This window comes from Bactrocera oleae, chromosome 3, assembly GCF_042242935.1.
Source record: "Bactrocera oleae isolate idBacOlea1 chromosome 3, idBacOlea1, whole genome shotgun sequence".
Classification (NCBI taxonomy): domain Eukaryota; kingdom Metazoa; phylum Arthropoda; class Insecta; order Diptera; family Tephritidae; genus Bactrocera; species Bactrocera oleae.
Genome location: NC_091537.1, coordinates 60,334,086 through 60,354,590, shown reverse-complemented (window position 1 = coordinate 60,354,590; position 20,505 = coordinate 60,334,086). Strand labels below are relative to the sequence as shown.

At 34.3% G+C, this 20,505-nt stretch overlaps 1 protein-coding gene across 1 annotated transcript; it reads right to left on the bottom strand.

Moving 5' to 3' along the window:
* Positions 1-3,984: 3,984 nt before the first annotated feature.
* On the bottom strand, positions 3,985-8,306 carry D12 (YEATS domain containing 2 homolog D12). Its single transcript, XM_014242887.3, has 2 exons — positions 6,049-8,306; positions 3,985-5,890 (listed from the first exon to the last, which is right to left on the bottom strand). The coding sequence occupies exons 1-2, from the start codon at positions 8,156-8,158 to the stop codon at positions 4,335-4,337; spliced, it is 3,666 nt and encodes a 1,221-aa protein (XP_014098362.1). The 5' UTR covers positions 8,159-8,306; the 3' UTR covers positions 3,985-4,334.
* Positions 8,307-20,505: the final 12,199 nt, after the last annotated feature.

Genomic DNA, 20,505 nt, shown 5'->3' with positions numbered 1-20,505 from the left:
ATATTTTGGAAAGAGTAAAACTTTTCAAAACTTCTGAAACGTAGGAACTGCCCTATGAATTGACACTAAAAATCTCCGCCAAATATATGATTACAGTGAACATAAACACGTGTGACGGCTTGGTTAATGGGGCAGCTGGACAACTTATGCAAATGGATTTCCATTGTTCTTTTCCAACAATTCTGTGGATTAAATTTTTGGAACCTTCTGTTGGTTTGATATCACGATCAAAAAAGCCTCATCCTCTAGAAAGTTCTTGGACACCAATTGAAAAAGTTCTAAAATCTTTTCAATATAAAAGAAATGAACAAATTTCAATTGAAAGAAATCAGTTTCCAGTTGTTCCGGCTGAGGGAATAACTATTCATAAAAGTCAGGGTGTCAGGGTCAGGGTGTAGTTCATACTCGACCCAGAATGCCTAGAGCTTCAATATATGTCGCTTGTAGTCGAGCTGCTTCTGCAGAAGGTCTATTCATCATAGGAAATTTTATTTCTCCTAACAAATTTTCTGAATCGGATCCCGTATTTAGGGAACTGAGGGAATTGAACACAAATAAAGCTTTGACAACAAGTTTCAATTTTATGATTTCAGGACATCAAATTTTATTCCATAATGTTCAGAATCTTCACGCTCACGCTTGGAGTTATCCTTGCGAAAGTTTTAATATACCAGGATTTACTCCAATTAACGAGCTGAGGATACATAGCACGGAAACAACCAACAGAAATAAACGGGGCATTATAATATATGCAAAGCATAGTATTACTTGCTCTATAGAATCAAAGGCTGTAAAGAAAATTTATTCAGGCAGCAAAGTTTTAGAAGCGGTTTTGTTTAAATGTTTCAATATTAATATGCTGGTTCTATATAGAAATTCAGCTTTCTCTGTCAGAAAATTAATTGTAGAACTTCAGGAAGTCCTTACTTCTGAGTTAGGCAATCAAACTGTGCTAATTGTTGGAGATTTTAACATTTGTTCAATGTCTACAGGGACTGCAATAAGAAATCTGCTCCAAGAAAAAAACTTTAGTTCCCTGCTTGGTGCAGAATATTCAACTACACCTGCCGGTACACAAATTGATTGGATGCAAACATGGATCCTTCCCGTGTAAATGCAATTACTTTTGAGACAGTACACAGCTATCATGACAGTATTTGTGTCTCTATTTCGAACTAAAGTTTTCAGACTTAGTGCAATAGTTCTTCATTTTTTTTTTTCCAAATATAATCGAATTGGAATGGTATAGGAATTTTGACAGTAGTTTTTAAGACAATTTTAAGAAAAATATGTAAATAATCTAACTAAGAAAATTGAAATTATATATATAATTTGTTATTATATATGACATTATTGTATAAATATATGATAGAAATTAAATAGTATAAGGAAAAAAGAAATATAATTTGGATATATGTATAAGAATCTCTACAAAAATTTATGTTTAATATTGTAAATATTATATACAAATTAATATAATAATATTATATCATTTTTAAAGTTGTTAATATTTATTATTTTTAAGCTAAACATATGTAATAATATCGATATAATAAATAAAAAATGTTATTCATTGTTCAAAAACGATTTCTTTTCATACTTCTCAATACAGTTGTAATGTATTCTATATAAAATCAATTATAAGCGTATACAAAAAGCACAAGAACGATTTCTCATAATTTGAGTAAATTTAGTTTACAAATTGCTCTAATTATTTTCACAGTGAGTGAAAAGTAAATAACTAAGGCAATAGTTCCTACTTCTAATTATTAAAATATATAAAGAAGTCTCAAACGAATATACCATTTAACTTTGCGAGTATAAAATGTTCGGTTACATCCGAACTTAGCCCTTCCTTACTTGTTTAAAGTTGTTATTTAATTTTTTTTATTTAAGTTAATTTATAATAACTTATGAACAAATATTCTGAAACATTGAAATAAATTTAATTAAAAAGGTTTATAAAAACCAAAATATTATACTCTGTAACAACATGTTGCGATAGTACAAAAATGAGAAAAATGTAAAGAAGCACCATCATTGACCAATAAGATGCGAGCAAACTTGCGACATATTTTCTAAGTAACTCATATTAGAACGACAACAAAATCATTCATAAGGAACGTGCGTTTGCTACAAAACAAAGTGCGATCGTTTATAACTCTACACTTTCTGTGCGCCTGGTCAACTGCAATTGATTTTCATATGGAATTCCTACTCGCAATTGCGCGAGAATGACCTAAATTAAGTTTAAATGAAATGAGTTGAATGATTTTAGTAAAATCGAAGAAATAAGCCAAAATTTCAATCTGACAATTCTCTGAGAATACTATCATCCCCATTTGCATAAAAATCAGAAATTGAAGAATTTGTCTGATGTTCCCTTCAGAAAGGAGAATTGGCAACATAGTCTCATTAGCGACTCAAAATAATATTTTAATTTATTTCATATTATGCACTATATATGGCAATAAATTATACAATTTCTGTACAATTACCATTCATATGCAATCCTTTATTACTCCATGAGTTTTAAGCACACTCCATATAGTGCTTTTATAGGTTTACTTATTATCATTATTTCATATATTTTCGATTTAGTCCATTTTATCTAAATACTACGCTATGAAAATGCAGGCAAATCGGTAATCACTTCAAAAAGAGCATAGGTCATTTTTCGTTAGCAAAGTAATTGCGTGACAACATAGCTGACCGACATTGTCGCAAAATTGTCGATTCAAACAAATTTTGTCAACTCCGCTACGATGCGTAAAGTTCGGCGTCAGTATGTATGCGAGCTCGTATGTATGTATGTTTGTCGGAAAAGTTGTAATTTTTTTAACGTTTTGTCAGAACTCAATTTTTTTTAGCAGCAACACAATGTTGCTCCGTCCAAACTCGCCGTTACTGACATGGCATGCCCCCAGGCGTGTCATCCGATGCTTTACTATTAATGATAGTATTTGATTTATACGGGGAAATACATATTTAAACATTAAGGGGTTATTTACTTAATATAATAATATTTACATAATAATCAGGGGTGCTATGGAATCCAAACCGATTTGCGTAGTTGTCAGCAAACTAATTCTGATTTTCTATGATGAATCTTCGAACATACGCAAAACCAATATTCGAATAAGCTGTTTACTAATGTGACGAAACTTGCAAGTGAATTAATTTGAAATCGTTTGATAAATTCAAATTAATGAATAAAGTCAACTAAAATCGCATTTAGATGTTAAATTTCGTTTTTTAAATCTTCTTAAAATATCTGAATTTTTTCCATGAACTTAATAATTATGACATTTTGTGTTTTATTCTTATGTTTTCCCCTATAGAAATAATGATAAATTAAATCGTAACAATAATATAAATTAATTACATACATTTCAAATCTGTCAGCGACTGGCTTGTTTCTGCTTTGTTTCCAATAAGAAAGCCGATAAAAATTAATTTCCGAGGCATCCAAAAACCTATGGAATTTCTGTTTCGAACGTCAAATCAATAATATCTGATTCCGACAACTATCTGATTCTACAAAACCCCTGAATATAAATATACAAATTTTAAATTTCCATATAAAATTGATTTCGTTTCAACTGTTCTAGCATAAAAGTTAGAAACATTGCTTGCGCGAGACAAGAAGTAAGCATTCGCGTACGTGTATTTATGAATGTATGTGTGATTGCACATATTTGTGTACATTCGCATTAATAAGTGAACATTTACTAAATATATGAACATATTTCCCTGAAATATTTTAATTATGTCAGTAAATATGATATTAAAAAAGGAAAATATATATGAGTTTCAGGATTTGAACGTAAATGCTCGTAATCACATTGAGCTTAACTCCTTTATTGTTATCCTTTGCCTATTAGATATTGTAAACGCAAGTAACGCAGGGTTTTTTACATATCTGCTAAATAGTAGCGTTAAAAAAATGGTCCTCTTAGCCGTTCAATCGATCATCATACAAAATTCGATTTGTACCTTCTTTATATTTTACGATCTAGTTTAAGGTGATGCATACAACCGTTAGGTAAACAGAACTATGGTATTAAACTCTGTAGCAACATGTTGCAAGAGTATAAAAATTATATCTCACAAAAATCTGCAAAATCTAAACATAAATTATTATTATTACAAGTATACGTAACAGTTTATTAAAACACTTAAAATAAAACTTAACTGATGAAGCATTACAGCATGAGTATATATTTATAGACAAATAATTCCTTGGTTCTAATAAATGGGCAATTTAAAAAACTTTCAAATACTATAAGTATACAAAAGAAAATAATATTTATATTAAAGCAAGTTCGCTTAGTTTAGCGACTATCGTGTTCATAAGTTCCAAAATATTTGTTTGTTAGAAAATCAAACTCAGCGTGCCGAACCAAAACTTTCCCAATATCTCGCGTTGTAACATTCAAACTTTTAGTAGCTGGTTGGTTTTGTTTTGAGGCTACTGCACCCCTTATAATTTTTTCAATAAATGTGTTTAAGCACTGGGACAACACTGCTTGCGCTAAAGGATATATTACATCTCCTTCAACTTGTTCCGGTTGCAGTTGTATATTAAAATCTCGGCAAATATCGCTTACAAGTTGAGACGACTTTTGGAGATGATCCGGGATTGCTAAATAAAACTGCTGTTCTTGTTCACAACTATGTTGTTGATTTGATCGTAGATATTCTATATTAAATCTGTTACGATTCTTTGACTTCGGTAAGCTAACGACATCAATTGGCTCCTCGGAGAATTCTACACCACTTTCTTGGTCAATAAATTTTTGCCATCCACAATCGATCCAAGGTTTGATACGATGTTTTGGAGTTATTGATTCATATTGTATATAGTTCTGCTCGGATTTAACTTCGCTTTTGACAAACTGCGAAAAATCACGTTCCTTCGAAAGATTGTCGGTATGAAATTTGTTTGGTCCAATAAGCTGCCCGGACATTATGTCAATTGACTTCATCTTTGGCGTGAATGCATGATAACGAGCATATACTAGTACCTCACGTGTGCTCCAAACCCGTCCTTTATCATAATAAAGTTCTTTTAAATATTTGTGGTTACGAACAAAGCGTGTAATGTATTTAGCGCGCAACCATTCGCAGGCGCGTTGTTTTAAAACGGGCATTGAGTGGAATTCTTTTTCGCTATTGCTTACGAAAGAGAAAGCAGCTGCTAAGGTATTTTTGGGTGCAATAAGAGGCAAATGTCGTAATATGTAATCTATAGCGGAACGCATTGAATTAATATTTTGATTCAAAAAGTCTTGTTCGAATTTATTTCTACACTGCTGCAGAAGCTCAAACGCACTACTTGCTTTGGCACGTGTTTGCCTTATACCCAAATGAAGTTCTGGTACATGTGACTTAATTGATCCCGATATAATTTCTAGATTGTTTAAAGTGGTGTTGCCTTTATTAACTTTTACCGAAGAGTGTGTATAATCGTGATCGCATATCATACTTTGTAGAGCTTTAGATTTTACTTTTTGGCTTGGTGTCTGCTGTTGATGCTGTCTCTGTAAATTGGTTTGTGGTTTCAACAGGGAAACTTGTTTCTTTCGTTCCTGCTTCAATTTCATTTGTAAGGGGTCAATAATGAATAATTTACCCTCCTTTTGAAAAACCATCTGCTTGGGAGAGCTTACAGTATTTTTATTACTTTTCGCATTGTATATGTTGTTTGTTGCATGAAATTCGCCATTATTATTTGTGACCAATAAATTTGTACGATTAACATCATTTGAAACGGTAAATAGTTTCGAGGCATGATTTTCTATCGCCATTGCAGAGGATTCGAAAAATGTTTTTTTCTTTGCTGCTACAGATAATGCTCTGTACACATTTTGAGACGAGTCAGCAGTTCCTGCAAAATTTCAAAGAAGTACCGTAAGTGTAAAAAAAATAAAAATATTTCGCTGTGTGTACAATTTGTTAATATATAAACATATCATACATATTTTAGTTAATTATTTTTATCGTATTTTTTTGCCAAATTGAAAAGAACCTGGTTAATTTACTCACCATTTCCTAAGCTTCCGATTTTCTTGTCACCCACTGGTTTTTGCGTAGGAGCCACTAGTACTCGCATACATTTTATTTTGCCCTCAGCATCCACCAACTGAACCAGTTTCTTTTGCAACACAGTTTTTTTACCTGCGTTCTTCACAGACATGTTTGCGAAACTAGAATTACTATCCGATGCGCCGATTTTATTCATGTTTGTAAATTTTAGTGGCATAAGCTTTCCTACTTTACTTATTGCAATAATATTATTATTGTTTTTGTTAATATTTGAAACTTGATGGGTATTGGCCGCAGTTGTAGTTTGAAGCCTCATTATCATAGGAGTTGTGAGCTGCATTGATTTTCTACTTTTTATAATAGTAGCAATTTCTTTACTTATGTCAGAATTTGTATTTGTCGATTTTATGTCGACAACTTTTGTGTATCTAAGATTTGATATATCACTTTGAGTATTACTAATATTTGAAGTAGAGGATTGACTAACAATAACACTATTTGTAAGAAAATTTTTACCACTAGTCCTTTTACTGTTCAGTAACGAAAGCGAACAACTATTCCCGCGTACCATCTTATCTTTGCTTAGAGCGGGGCAATTCATTTCATTGTTTGATGAAGCTACTGACTTTTGAGGGCCCTTGCAGATTATTTTAATCGGACTATTACTTGAAATATTTGCAAGTGGCTCGTTTACGACCACTGATGGCTCTATCTTTGAAATATTAGCAGATGCTGCATCGATTTTGTTAAAAAACCCGAATAAACTCTCGTCTAAATCTTCTTTGTTATGTTTGAAAGATATTTTACGATGTTTCGTTGTGTTATTTATACGACCTCTTTCGGCTGTTTCAATAATATTTTCAATTGTAGTTGGTTTTATATTTTCAAAGACGTTGCTTTTTACATTAAAGGGCGACTCATGTTTTGCTTTCGTAAATACAATATCAGAACGAAGCCAAATTTCCATTAAAGTCTCTGAACCAAGGGTGTGCATTCCACTTAACGTACGATCAAGCACCACGTTATGTATAAGTTGTACAGGCTTTTGTTGTAGATATTCATGAAAGAAGAGCTGAATTCTCATTGGAAACTCGCCCCAACCTCTGCGGGCTATTTGGAAAGGCGCCGTTCCAATGTCTACTATGTCATTTGGGCGATATGAGGTATGTAGATGAAAACGAACTTTTTTTATAAAAGATTCCAAGTTGATTTTAGGATCTTTTGATTGCACATAAACTAGCCATTTATGGGTTAAAATATTTCCGACTGTTATTTTAAGTTCCGATCTAGCATCTACTTCTCCTCCTATATACGTTGAAGTATTTCCTATAACAACAAAATGTTTTGTTTTATTATTAAAACGAGTTGAATTCAAGGATTTTCCAGTTTTTGATGGAATAAAACTGGCGTTCTTTCCGATTGCAGATAATTGTTGATTTGTTAGGTGGGTATCTTGAGATTTCGTTTGATCAACTGTACTAACTGCTTCCACCATTTCTATTTCTTTTTCTTTCGAATGATCTATCACTAAACCCTGATTCTTTATTAATTGTTGCAAACGTCTTTCTTGTCGTTTTTGCGATTGAGATCGGGATCTTATGGTGTTCAATGCATTTTGAGCCGCTACACGTTCAGGTAGAGGGCGTTGTGTAATATCATACATTTTGGTAGGGGCCTTTTCTTTTCTTTTTTTTAAAGATGGGTGCAGTGCCATTTGAAAACCATGATCCTCTTTGTCAAAAAGAGATTCTTTTCCACGAATTTCTAGGGCATCACCTGTTGATATTGATAATTCTTGTTTCTGGTAATAATCCAATACTATAACATGCCGCAAACGATCCAGGAAAATGCGAGCTTGGTCCAAACGTTTCTCGATTGCAGCTAAATGTTCTTGTTTTAGAGATATTTCTTTTTGAAACTCACTTGAAATTATTTCATAAATACATTTTAACGTAGAACTAGTAGGTGTTAAAAATTTACTTATTTGAATTATATTAGAATCACCATCGCGCGACTTTTTATATGGACTTGAATGCAAACGTATATAATCCGGATCATGGTATTCACTCGGATGCTTACGCTTTTGAGGGGAAATAGTGTTGGGAAACATCTTAAACGAAGTACAATTTGTATTGAAAATTCTAAATTTCTTAGTGCAGATGGAAATTTAAGAGTATCTTAAAAAGTTTTAATTTTTTCAATAAATGTTCTTTCCAGAGAACAATAAACCCGCGTCCTTTGACAATTAGTATGTAAAAACCAAAATAGTAGATGTGTCAAAAAACTTGTCATTAACCACGCTGCCCGTCAAACTGTTTTCATTAAAGGATTGCCAATTTAATTCAATGTTATATAAAAAACCACATTGAAATTTTTTCGTATAATATTAATCACAAAATTTATAGTTATTTAAAGAAAAGTTAATTAGGAATGCTTTACAACAACAATATAATATTAAGTATTAGAAATTCATATTTACGTTAAGTGAAAATTTTAGAATAAATCCAGATCCAGGTTTCAGTTTAAAAATACATACACATATGTATGATATTTACATATACTCTATATACTTAGGTATTTGCATTTAAGATTAAAAAATTTAACAATTTAATGAGTGCAATTTTTGAAATTCAAAATTTGACGATCTCCTCTATTCGTCCATACCATCAGATGCTGACTGTTACATTTCTTCAGTTTTTTTTTCGCAAGAAAATGTCTTACTCGTTGAACTTATAATTTCAGTTAAGTGATCTTAATTCTACAGAATTCTGCCGCTACAACCACAAAAACAACTAAGTTACTTGGAAAATATGTGCAAAATGTGTTAAATATATTTTATATATATGTACATAAATTATTTTAAAAAATTCACAACATCTAAATTTGACACAGTATAGCGCTCAGAAATTGGCTTGTTTGACGTTAATAACTGATTTAACTGCAAAAAATATCTTATTTTTAACAGAGCACTAAACATTTTTGAAATTGATGATGTAAGGATAGGGGTAATGGATGTCAATTTCCTAAGTGAAATAAAGTCATCTGGTGACAAAGAATTATTGAAGAGAGAGCTGCCACATCTGATGCGCTGTAATTCCGCACATCGAGAGGAAAGTAGTGTGGCAGCGAGTCGAAAAATCAACAATTTTTGTTTATTATGTGGATCTAAAAAAGAAAGGGCATGCAGAACTGGACATCTTTTTCAGCAAATGCAAAACGCTTGTTGATTTCTGTAGCCAAAGTTATATAATAAATTTTGAAAAAACGCTTGACATCACAAATATATTGTTTTGTAACGGATTTCTCAATAAGCCGCCTACCTATGACTTACTCTTGAGTGCGATCACTGGATTGTTAAAAACAGTCCCAATTTAATGGCTATACACTTATCTTTATTGCTAATTCCAACAACTTAACACTTATTGCTCGTTATTCGAGCGTATAACTTCTTGCTTATGTCTCAATTGCTCTAAACACAACAACACTTACTGTGTTTGCTGCACAATCCGGCAGCCATTATATAGTAAATCTTTAACAAAAGTTTGCAACCAGAACATTCTGTCTAATTGATTTTGGCAATTTATCGTCGATTCGATTTTGTTCTATCATCCGTGTTCGTCATACTGCCCTCCATCTCAGTCTGATCGTTCCGATTAGACATATTTGCAGTGCCAAATACAAAGCTTTTATGTCCCTCATTTCGTCTTCTGGGCTACTGTTAACTTCCTTAGCCGTCCTTCTCTTCTTGAAGTTAATTCCATTCGTTTTCCGGATACCCAGTTTCTGATACATCCCTTCACTTAAAGCTGACTCGAGATTCCATTCTTGGTCAGAACGTTACTCAATTGAAACACCGAATCTCGTTACCGACTTGTTAATGAATGCGAGCGTCACTGGTTCAGCTTTTGATTAGGCATTGTGTATACTTCTGGCCATTCGTTGAAATGGTCCTTGACTACCAAAACATGACAATTTCTTAATTTATTGGTGGAAAAGGAACTATCTTCATCCACGCCTATTTGGTCAACTGGCGCACCCGAATTGTACTGTTTTTTATGACTCCTGGACCTTGATCCTTCAGCTACAATGCACTCAGCATATTTCGCAATCCTCTCCATAGGTGATTGACGAAAACCAGAACAATAAAACCTTTACTTCAATTTCTCCAAGGTTTTCGTGATTCTCAAGTGTCCTCCTCTTAAACCTTTGTACTGCACATTAAGAACTTCAGGAATTCTGAAATTGGGAACAACCATAAGTACTCGCGAGGTTTGCTTTTCCATACTCGATGCAAGCAGCCACACACCAACTTTAAACTGCTCTGCTCTGCCTAATATGCTTTTTCGACTGGCCTTCCGGTAGTTATTTCTCCACTCGTTGTACGTTTGTTCCAATCTACTTCATACATTGCACCTTGCAATTCTGGATCTTCTTGGAAAGAATCATCCTTCAGCTTTCATTTTATCCTGCTCTTCCAACTGTGAGGAACCTTGTATTAGTATACACGCTTCCTGCTCTTTTGACTGTGAGAATACCTGTGCTGAGCTTCTAGCTTTTCTGACTATGAAGACCCTTTTACAAATTGAAAGCAAGTTCTTGATCGTGTAACTTTAGCGTTAGCGAACGCTTTTCCAGCAGAACCTTTTTTAAATTATTTAATGGTTGACTGGCAGTATTGCCAGAAATTGTTCAAGAAAAATCAGCCATGTGAAGATTAAATCTTTAAAAATCAAAATAATATGAGAAAAAAATGGCTGGGGTTTAGGATAGCATCCCCCGAATTTGGGTTTAAAATGGGTATGTACGGATAGAGGAGGTTGTCCAGATTAGGAAAGTATATACATAGCCAATAAAGTCTGCATTCCCCCGACACTATTTTTTAAGTGAAGTAACAACACTATGTAAATAGGTAATTCAGTTCAAATTTTCTACATGTATTTCTTCTTTATATTTTTAAGTTCAAAAGGCAAAAGCAAAAATGTATATTTCTATTTTCATTTTTGTGATAACGGGATTTTAGTGTGAGAACAAGTAAACATAGGCACCATTAAGTCTGCGTTCAGTTAGCTCTTATTGGAAATACCGTTACTTTATTGGTATACGTGAATAAATTGAGTAGAACAAAAGTTAAATATTTAATTCAAGTTATTTTTGCACTGTTTAGGTAGGTAGGTAGGTAAAGTGGCTGTCATTCGACACACTTAGGCCTTTAGGAGGCCCATTGTGATACCACTGGGACTGTGATCCCCTCACTCTATTGGCTCCTCTCTGAACCACCCCGTACTTCTGATGAACTTCATCAGTGAGACAAGTTTTATCTGTGCAACCTCCGAGACGTCGTCAAGAAACCCACGACCGATGGTTGCGATTATTTTCCTATATAGTGCTGCGCAATCGCAGAGAAGATGTTTAATGGTCTCCTCCTCTTCTGCTTCCTGACAGCTTCTACAATAGTCGTTATATGGCGCGCCAAGTCTACTTGCATGTCTGCCTATTAGACAGTGGCCTGTTAGTACTCCTACGAGAGTTCTTATATCATTCCTCTTGAATTTTAACAGTCGGCATGTGCGGCTCATATTCCATTCTTGCCACGTTTGCCTGCTAGTTGAGCAGGTCAGGGATTGATTCCACTGACACTCAGCTATATTAATGACATGTTTGTCGATTAGGTATCTACACGTAGCCAGAGGCATATTTATGTCCACCTTACCAGGATCTAGTTGTAGGGTGGTGCCTGTTCTGGCTAGTTCATCTGCTACGCAGTTACCAGGGATGTCACTGTGTCCTGGAACCCATTGCAGATTTACAGTGAAATAGGATGACAGATCCGCTAGAAGATCATGGCAATCCTTCACTGTCTTCGACGAAATCCTATGAGACATCAGAGATTTCAAAGCCGCTTGGCTGTCTGTATATATAAGTACACTTCTTGTTGTGATTACGCTTTTTGTTAGCACAAGAAGGCTTTCTTTAATTGCAGTGACCTCTGCTTAGAAGACACTACAGTGGTCTGGTAACCGGAAGGCGATTTTGGTATCTAATTTAGCCGAGAAGACACCGCCGCCTACTCGGTTATCCAGTTTGGAACCATCCGTATAGAAGCTAATCCCTTCTTCCTTGTCCACTACATCCCGTTCCCACTCCTCTCTGGAGGGAAAGGCAATATTGAGGACCGGATTTAGGTTCAGCTCCCCCGGATTGCGAAAATCCGTAGTTATGGGAAGAAACGGGAACTTCCTAAGTATCCTAGAATGCCCCTGGTTACAGGCGACTAATAGGGAGGCTTCCCTCAGTCTTAGAGCTGACTTCGCTGCCATTTGCTTGCAATATAAGTCTGTTGGCAGCAAGTGTAAAATTATGCTGAGTGCCTGGCTTGGCGTAGTTCTGAGAGCTCCACTGATGCAAATACTAGCTGCTCTTTGTATACTTTCCATGCTTCTAATCGCATATTTCTTTTCTGTAATTGGCCACCATACTACTATCCCGTAGGTCATGATCGGCCTTACAATTGCTGTGTACAGCCAGTGAGCCACCCGAGATGTCAGTCCCCACCTGGGCCCCACCATTCTTTTACATTCTTGCACTGTTTAACATTGTGAAGAACATGGATGATAGAACATAATATCGAACCGACGATAAATTGCCAGAAGCAACAAGACAGTGAATTCGTAGTTGCCAGAATGTTCTAGAGTCGAAGTTTTATTAAAGATGTACCTTATAAAGGCTCCCAGATTGTGCAGCAAACACAGTTCTAATTAGAATGGTGCCGTGTTAAGAGCAATTGAGACATAAGCAAGAAGTTGTCGAATAACGAGCAATAAGTGTTAAGTTGTTGGAATTAGAAATAAAGATAAGTCATTAAATTAGGACTTTTATTTGACAATCCAGTGATCGAACTCAGGAGTGAGTTATAACTAGACGACTTATCGAAAAATCCGTTACAATTAGTGTCAGAAGTGGGATTGACAAATAAATTTCCAAGGAGATAATTATTTGAAAATTGGCAAGTTTAACGATCTGAATATTCCACAACTGAAAAAGGAGCTGGAGCAGTTTTAGTTTGGCGATAAATGGAGTGAAAATTTTATTACAATTACGGTTGCGAATATGTGAAGTGGCCAGATAAAACCGTACGATTCGGGGGCGCCAGTTGACCAAATTGGCGAGGATGAAGATGGTCCATTTCCCACCAATAAATTAGAAAATAGTTTTGATAGTGAAGGACAATTTCAACTTATTGCCGCCGTTCAAGATCACTAATAAATAATGTAAAACAATAAAAGTTAAGGAAAACATAACATTTAAATATATTTGATTACATTTTTTGTGATGTGATGCGTAGTAGTAATTTTCAGTTGTAAATGATAAAAAACATTTATTAATTGATCTTATTATATTAACCTAACATTAAATAACAAGTAGTATCGCAATAGCAATGAACAAATTTCATTATGCCGCCATCTAATTCGTGAAATAAACTTCATTTATTAGTATTAGAATTGATATATTATATATCGAGTTGGCAACAATCACATCAGATTTCAAATATCAATAGTATCAAGTATATCATTATATTTAAATTGCGTTAATAATATTAATAACCACAATATTTAAATAATAACACCCGGGTTAATTTGATTTTAAATATGTTTAAACAGTGGGTTGAAAAGGTTCTGCTCTTACCAAGAAATGGCACTTCTAGCTCCTAATATTTTTTTTCTCAAGTTGGTACTTCTGTCGTGGGAGCACATGCAAAATTACAAGTCATTCTGTCCATTAATTGTTTGTTTACAAGCTATTTAAAGTTTGCGTGTCAGAATATTTTGAATGATGAACTTAAACGTGATCGTGCTAGGCTTGAAGACGATCCACGGTTAGCACGAACAAAAACCGTAACCACTCCTGAAATCATTGAGCAAGTCCATAATATTGTTAGTATCGATATAAGTTTGACTAAGCATGAAATTGCTAATGCCAAAGGAATCTCAGACGAACGAGTACTTCATATTTTACCTAGAGAGTACATATAAAAAAGTTAGTACCGCACACGTTAACCATTCAACAAAAACTAGATCGAAAACAAATTTGTAAGCATAATTTAGAACGTTTTAAACAGAATAAAACCGATTATTTGCGTCGTTTTATAACTATGAATGAGACTTGGATCTATCATCATTGGAAGTGAGAGCGTAAATCACCTCCTGAACTTTGACAGTTGAGTTGAGGCCGGCCGGACTGAAATCCTACCAAAAAATTATGTGAACGGAGATTTATTACCGCTGTTCAAGATCACCAATAAAAATTCAAAATGTCATACTTCGTAGTATTAATTTTCAATGGAAAGTGATAAAAAAACATTTATTAATTCAGAGCTAATACGTTTAATTCACTTTATTAGGTATTGAAAGTTCAAAAACCAGTTGTTTAAATATATATCACAAAATCACAAAAAAGGATTTAAATACACACTTGAGGTGGATCAATGGATTGTTAAATAAAAAACCCAATTTAATGACTATACATTTATCTTTATTTATTTTTCCAACAACTCAACCCTTATCACTCGTTATTCGAGTTTACAACTCATTGCTTGTAGCTCAATTGCTCTTTACACGGCAACATTCTAATTAGAACTGTGTTTGGTGCACAATCCGGCAGCCATTATATAGTAAATCTTTAACAAAAGTTCGCCACAAGAACATTTTGCCAACTACGAATTTGCTGTGTGGTTGCTTCTGGCAATTTATCGTCGGTTCGATTTTGTTCTATCATCTGTGTTCGCCACACTGTCCTCCACCTAAGTCTGATCGTCCTGATTAGACATATTTACGGTGCCAAACACAAAACGTTTATATCTCTCATCTCGTCTTCACTTCCTATAGTCCGAACCCATCGATGAAGCCTGCTGAGGTTAGCAATTTGGCATGGCGAATGCTTTGAGGTTGTTGGCATGTCTCTCCCTGCCTACTCTTTCCTCATTACGGAACAGCGGTGAAGACCTACCGAAGTCTGGGATGCTTTTGAAGCCAGCTGCCCGATATGTAATAATTGGTCCCCCGATCATGGTGTACCTTCACCTGATAATTCTTGGGTTGCAGCCCCAGGATTTCCCGGCAAGTCGATTGCATACAATGAGTGTTTTTGTAGCCTTGACTATGGTCAGCTCCACATACTGCATCCACCAAAGAGTGGAATTCAGCGTGAGGCCCAGGTATTTGACCATATTAATTATTTCCAACTCTCTGCCTCCAAAAGTTTCTGAAGCCTAACAGGTACCTTCGTCTCGTGAACGGAATGATGGTAGTGGTGCTTCCACATTCCTTTTCTCCGGTACTCTTGCCACGCTTTCGTGAGACGTATTGTCAAAAGCACCTTCGATGTCTAGGATGGCGTTTAGCATAACCTCACCTCCATCTAACGAACTTTGGATCTCTGAGGGTAACTGATACAGAGAAGTATTAGCTGATCTGCCTGCTCTGTATGGATTCTGATTCGCATGGAGCGTTGCAGCTTTTAACGCTTTCTATCTTATTTCATAATCTATTACTAATCGACTAATCGGCCTAAAGGATTTCTTCAATGAATAGTCTTTCCTTCCTCAAATCAGAGCAAAATGGCTTGTATTCGATCACCGGTTGACACAGATCTGTCGGCTGTGTCATTCTTGTCTCTGGCCAGAGGCCTTTGCAGCCTGGCTGCTTCCGGTGTAGAGGAGACGGTGGGAAGTGATTGCCTCTAGTCACCTGTGCGTGGTTGCTCCTTTGCCTTTTGAAGTTGGGTGGCTCCTGTAGCGTTATCTGACCAATCTGGCGTTTTGCGGTCTGGGTATTCGGAGGCGCTGCCTCTTCGCTACCTCGCCTAACGGACGGGGCTGCATTGACCTGACATCGTCCTGCTATTCCGTTTGACAATGGACACGGTCACTGATATGCCCCTTAGATGCAGTGGAGGCACTGCTTCCTCTGACTATATCTCGCGTGAGTTTTCCGGCTACCTCAGAAGTTTTTCCCTCCTGAAGGTACTTCAGGTACCACTTAAGGCTGGCACCGCTCATACCCTTCCTACGAAGGTCGTCGTGTCCACCAGGACAACCAGCTGGTGGTAGTGGGCCTCCTCTATTTCTCTTCTTCTTGCGTGCAAAAACATGTCCGTTGCGACTCATCCAAATCATAGCCTGCTGAGCGCCGCTGCATGAGGGCATTTCATCGTTATCATCTCTGGCATGCTCCTCAAACAGCGCACGCTCCTCAGGCAATAGGGCTGAGAGGAAGCTAAACTTTCGTTTAGTTCCAGAACACCCCTTACCTGCATCGGTGTTGTCGTTGTTGCCATTGCTGTGGTTACAGTGCCAGTTGCACCCCTCACATTGGTTGGTTGGTAAAGTTTTTATGACGTCGATATCGTTTTGTTTGTTTACTGCTGAGGTTTTAGGTACTTTATTGTTATACCTAAAAAACCAGTTGAAAGTATAATATTAACAATTATTTAAAGTAAAATTAAAGTATTTATTTGCTCATGAGCCTCTTTTTCTTTCATTTAATGTGTGAAGTTAAAGAAATGCGCGAATATATCAAATTATTGATCCTTTATACCTTTATTTCACAGTTGCAAATATAGTTAGATCTCTCATTTTCCACACATTGAGCAGCTGCTTCCCATCCATGACTATTTTTTAGTTAAAATAAATAGCCAATAAGAAAGTATGCAATTTTAAGCGAACAAAGCGACTAACTATTATTCTAAATATATCCGATAAAAATTATTGACTACCAAAACCCTATACCAAACAAACTATCAAAGGCAAATGAAACTACCAATATTGGTCCAAAGCGACAACGCTGATCCCTTTATCCCTGCTATAAGTGTTTTGGCCAATTCACATAGAAATTTTGCTTCGCTTTACGTAAGTCATTTGATTTGACAGAAAAGTTCGACGTACGCTTTTGAATGAATACGTTCATATAAAAAGTAATCGATGCGAAGCCAAGCAAAATGTTGCACTCTCATCTTTGTACGCATTGCCAAAGCCACCGTCGCCATCAGGGATAATTATCTCTTATCTCTGGTCGCCATATTAATGCTAGAACAGGAAAACAAATTTGTGAAATGTTATGCCCGTAGAAATCAGTTGTTGTTTTATTTTCATTTCACCAATGTTGCCATTGCCCAATTTGTATACATGAATTTACGTACATTTAGTTTTTTAGTTATAATTTTTCATAATGTAAAAGCTCAAAACTAAAGTCTAACTATTAAAAATAGTCTACTTATTTACAAATATATGTATTCGTTTGTGATTTTGCGTTAGTTTAAGTATTTGTCAAATATATTCAAGTTCATTTTTTATTTAATAAAAAATATCGATACTCTTAAGACAGAAACACTGAAAGCAAAGCGTTCATTGTGGCATACATACTGACTATAAATATTATTTTGAATATTACAGATTTTAATTAGAGTCTTATCAGTTTTGCAAGCATTCATAAAAATTCGCATAATGAAATTCATATCAATGAATATAATTGCATATAAACGTATAAAAATATTAGCCAAAAAGCTAACGTTCGGCTGTAATATCAATGCAAACTTCTGAGCAAAATTTTCATTGAATGCTCAGCTCTGTTCACGTCATCGTAAAGGGGGAGTAGAGAAAGAACCACCTGATCGATGTAAACAAAGCTACAGCTGAGAGGGGTCCATGGAGAAACGTCAAGTCCGCCTAGGGGTTGAGTTTCTATTCACAGCCAAGATGGCCGACTTTTAACCGGAAAATGGTTGAATCTTGCTATTTTCTTTTAACTTATGAAACATTTGTCCAAAAAATATTGGTCATATGTAAAACTTTAATATGTTTTCAAAATAAAATCAGTTTATTTTAATATATGTTCTTAAAGGAGCGGCTATTATTGGCAAATTCTAGAATAATTACGATCTATATTTATGCCTTTTTTAACTGTGGTAAATTAATAAATATTCACCACAGAAAAATGTAAGGTGCAATTAAGCAACCATGTCAAATAACGGGATGCAGAAAATGCTTATTCAACGAAACTGAGGGAAAGATTTATAAATTTGCAAAACAATCTTCGTAAAATAATGAATATTTAATAATGCTCCTGATTAAACTGCTCACACAAGAATTTTTATCAATAAGCAGGTGTGTATTAGTGCATATAAAGTAATAATAAATAATAACTAAAATTATTTTTTTCCAGAGGAAACCTGTAGAAAATAATGAACTTATTTTAACCCTTTCATTAAGTTCATGAACGGTATATCGTTTTAGAAGGATTTTATAAAAAATTTCGGTGTCTTTAGGATGAAATTTACATTACATATAATTTTAATAATAGACGCCGTGATGCTTTAGATTGCGTACATAGTGATTTAAATTTGGAGACTGATTTATGTATGGCAACGATTTGGAAAGTGAAATTGCAAAAAGTATTCCGATGAAAAAAAAACAAACATTATGTTGTAAATGATACAAAATTGCTTATATGTAAATTACCATATTCCTACGATCAAATTGCTTTTATCAAAGTAAATATTTTAGTGTGCATCTAGTTGTTATCAAAGGTAATATGTTGCCAGTATTATAGTGCTCACCACCAACAAAAGTTAGAATCATGAGCAATTTCTTCATTTGCAACACCTTTATTTGCATTCATTGAAACAATTTAAAAATCTAACCTGATTATTTATTTACTTTGTTTAAATAAAAACAGGATTTTTTCTGTGCCAAATATTATATGTTTTATTTCGTTAGATTTTTATACATTTCCTTATATCTATATTGCATTTTCCACACCACCATGAGGTATGCAACTAGGCGCGTTACCGATTTTTTTGGGTGTTCGGTTCCACAGGATGTCTATGTTCACCCATATACCTTAAAACTAACTAACAAAATTATATATAATAAATAAATAAAAAAACATTAAAAAAATTCACTTTACAATAATACTTATCTAAATAAATTTTATGTTCATGCATTGCCAACAGTGGAGATCTAACAAAAACCCTGAGAAAATTCTTTTAATTCAAATTATAGAAAATAATACTAACCTGTTGATCCAAAATAAGTTGTTAGGAAATGTTTCTATGAAAAAAAAAAACATAAAATAATTATATTAAAAAACAATTATCAAAAACAATTTACCTTTCAAAAAACAAGTCCGTCCGTTTGACAAAAAGTTGTTAATAAATTCAAATGTGTTGCCAGTATTGCTATTGAGCATTGCATAACAGTGCGAAATATATCAACCGTATTTTATACTATAAAGATATTGCAACTTCAACAAATAATTTATTTTAGTAGTCTATATATTTAAAAACTAAACTAATACTATGTTCGCACCGACACAAAATTCGTGTTTTCATAGACATAAGAGGTTTTCACGCGAAAACTTGTGTTTTCATCCATACAAAATCTGTCAAACGAAAACACAGTTCCACTCATTATAATCGGTGCCTGCTCTAGTTTAATCGATATTATTTGAAGACATATTTTGTCAGCCCTAAATGTCATTTGACAATTTGTTTACATTCCATAATTGGCCTAAACTTACCCTACAAGAAACTGCTGATGGGTTCACCAATACACTCACATTTGATATGTCAGTACTGTTAATTTACATTTGCATTTTTAAATTCAGAACTATCCACTGATTGGAGAAAGACATACGCAGAGTTATTGAGAGGAGGAGATGGCATCAAGTGAATATTTATTTTTATATTTTATGTTGCATTTTTTTTTATATTTAAGTATAATATTATAACTAATTTTGATTAAAAGTTTGAAAATTATTAAAGAAATAAAATTTATATTATCTACTACTATTATCTACAGAACTATATAATAATATGGTAAGTTTTTATGTCAAGAGTTGTAATAAAATATTGTACATATATCCATCGCTAAATGCTGAAAAATATAATTTAATATTAATAAATGAAATTATAAAACGTAAATAAAATTTGTGATAAAATTTTTTGCTTTTTTGATTATATAAATTATTATAACTTATAATATCAAATTCTGTTACAATAGTTATTTATTCCCGTCCACTCATAGTTAAATTGAATTTTCAGTTTGTCCATTAATAAGTTAATTAAAATGCTTAAAAATATGCCGCATATTTACCTATATCAACATGGTATAATATCATATATTGTTAGCATTAAACATCAATTAATAACCAAAATTTTAAATATTTATAAATCATTATTATGGCGTTTTCTGCTATGCGCAACCCGTTTTAACCCCTCGCCACCCTAACTCACCATGGCCGCCATGTTGGTTTTATTTTGAACGTACGCCTCAGAGGTGGAAGCTACTGTGAATGGGACTTTCGCTACTCCCTTATACCATGGCATGTGGCATAGCCTTTGTTTTTTGCTCTTCGTTGTGAACTGTTAAGTAAAGCGTGGAAAGTTGAACGTGAATGGACCTTA

Coding starts and splice junctions, on each gene's coding strand:
- D12 (XM_014242887.3), bottom strand. CDS start 8,158: ATGTTTCCCAACACTATTTCCCCTCAAAAGCGTAAGCATCCGAGTGAA. Junction 5,891..6,048: donor AATCGGAAGCTTAGGAAATG/GTGAGTAAATTA, acceptor GAAATTTTGCAG/GAACTGCTGACTCGTCTCAA.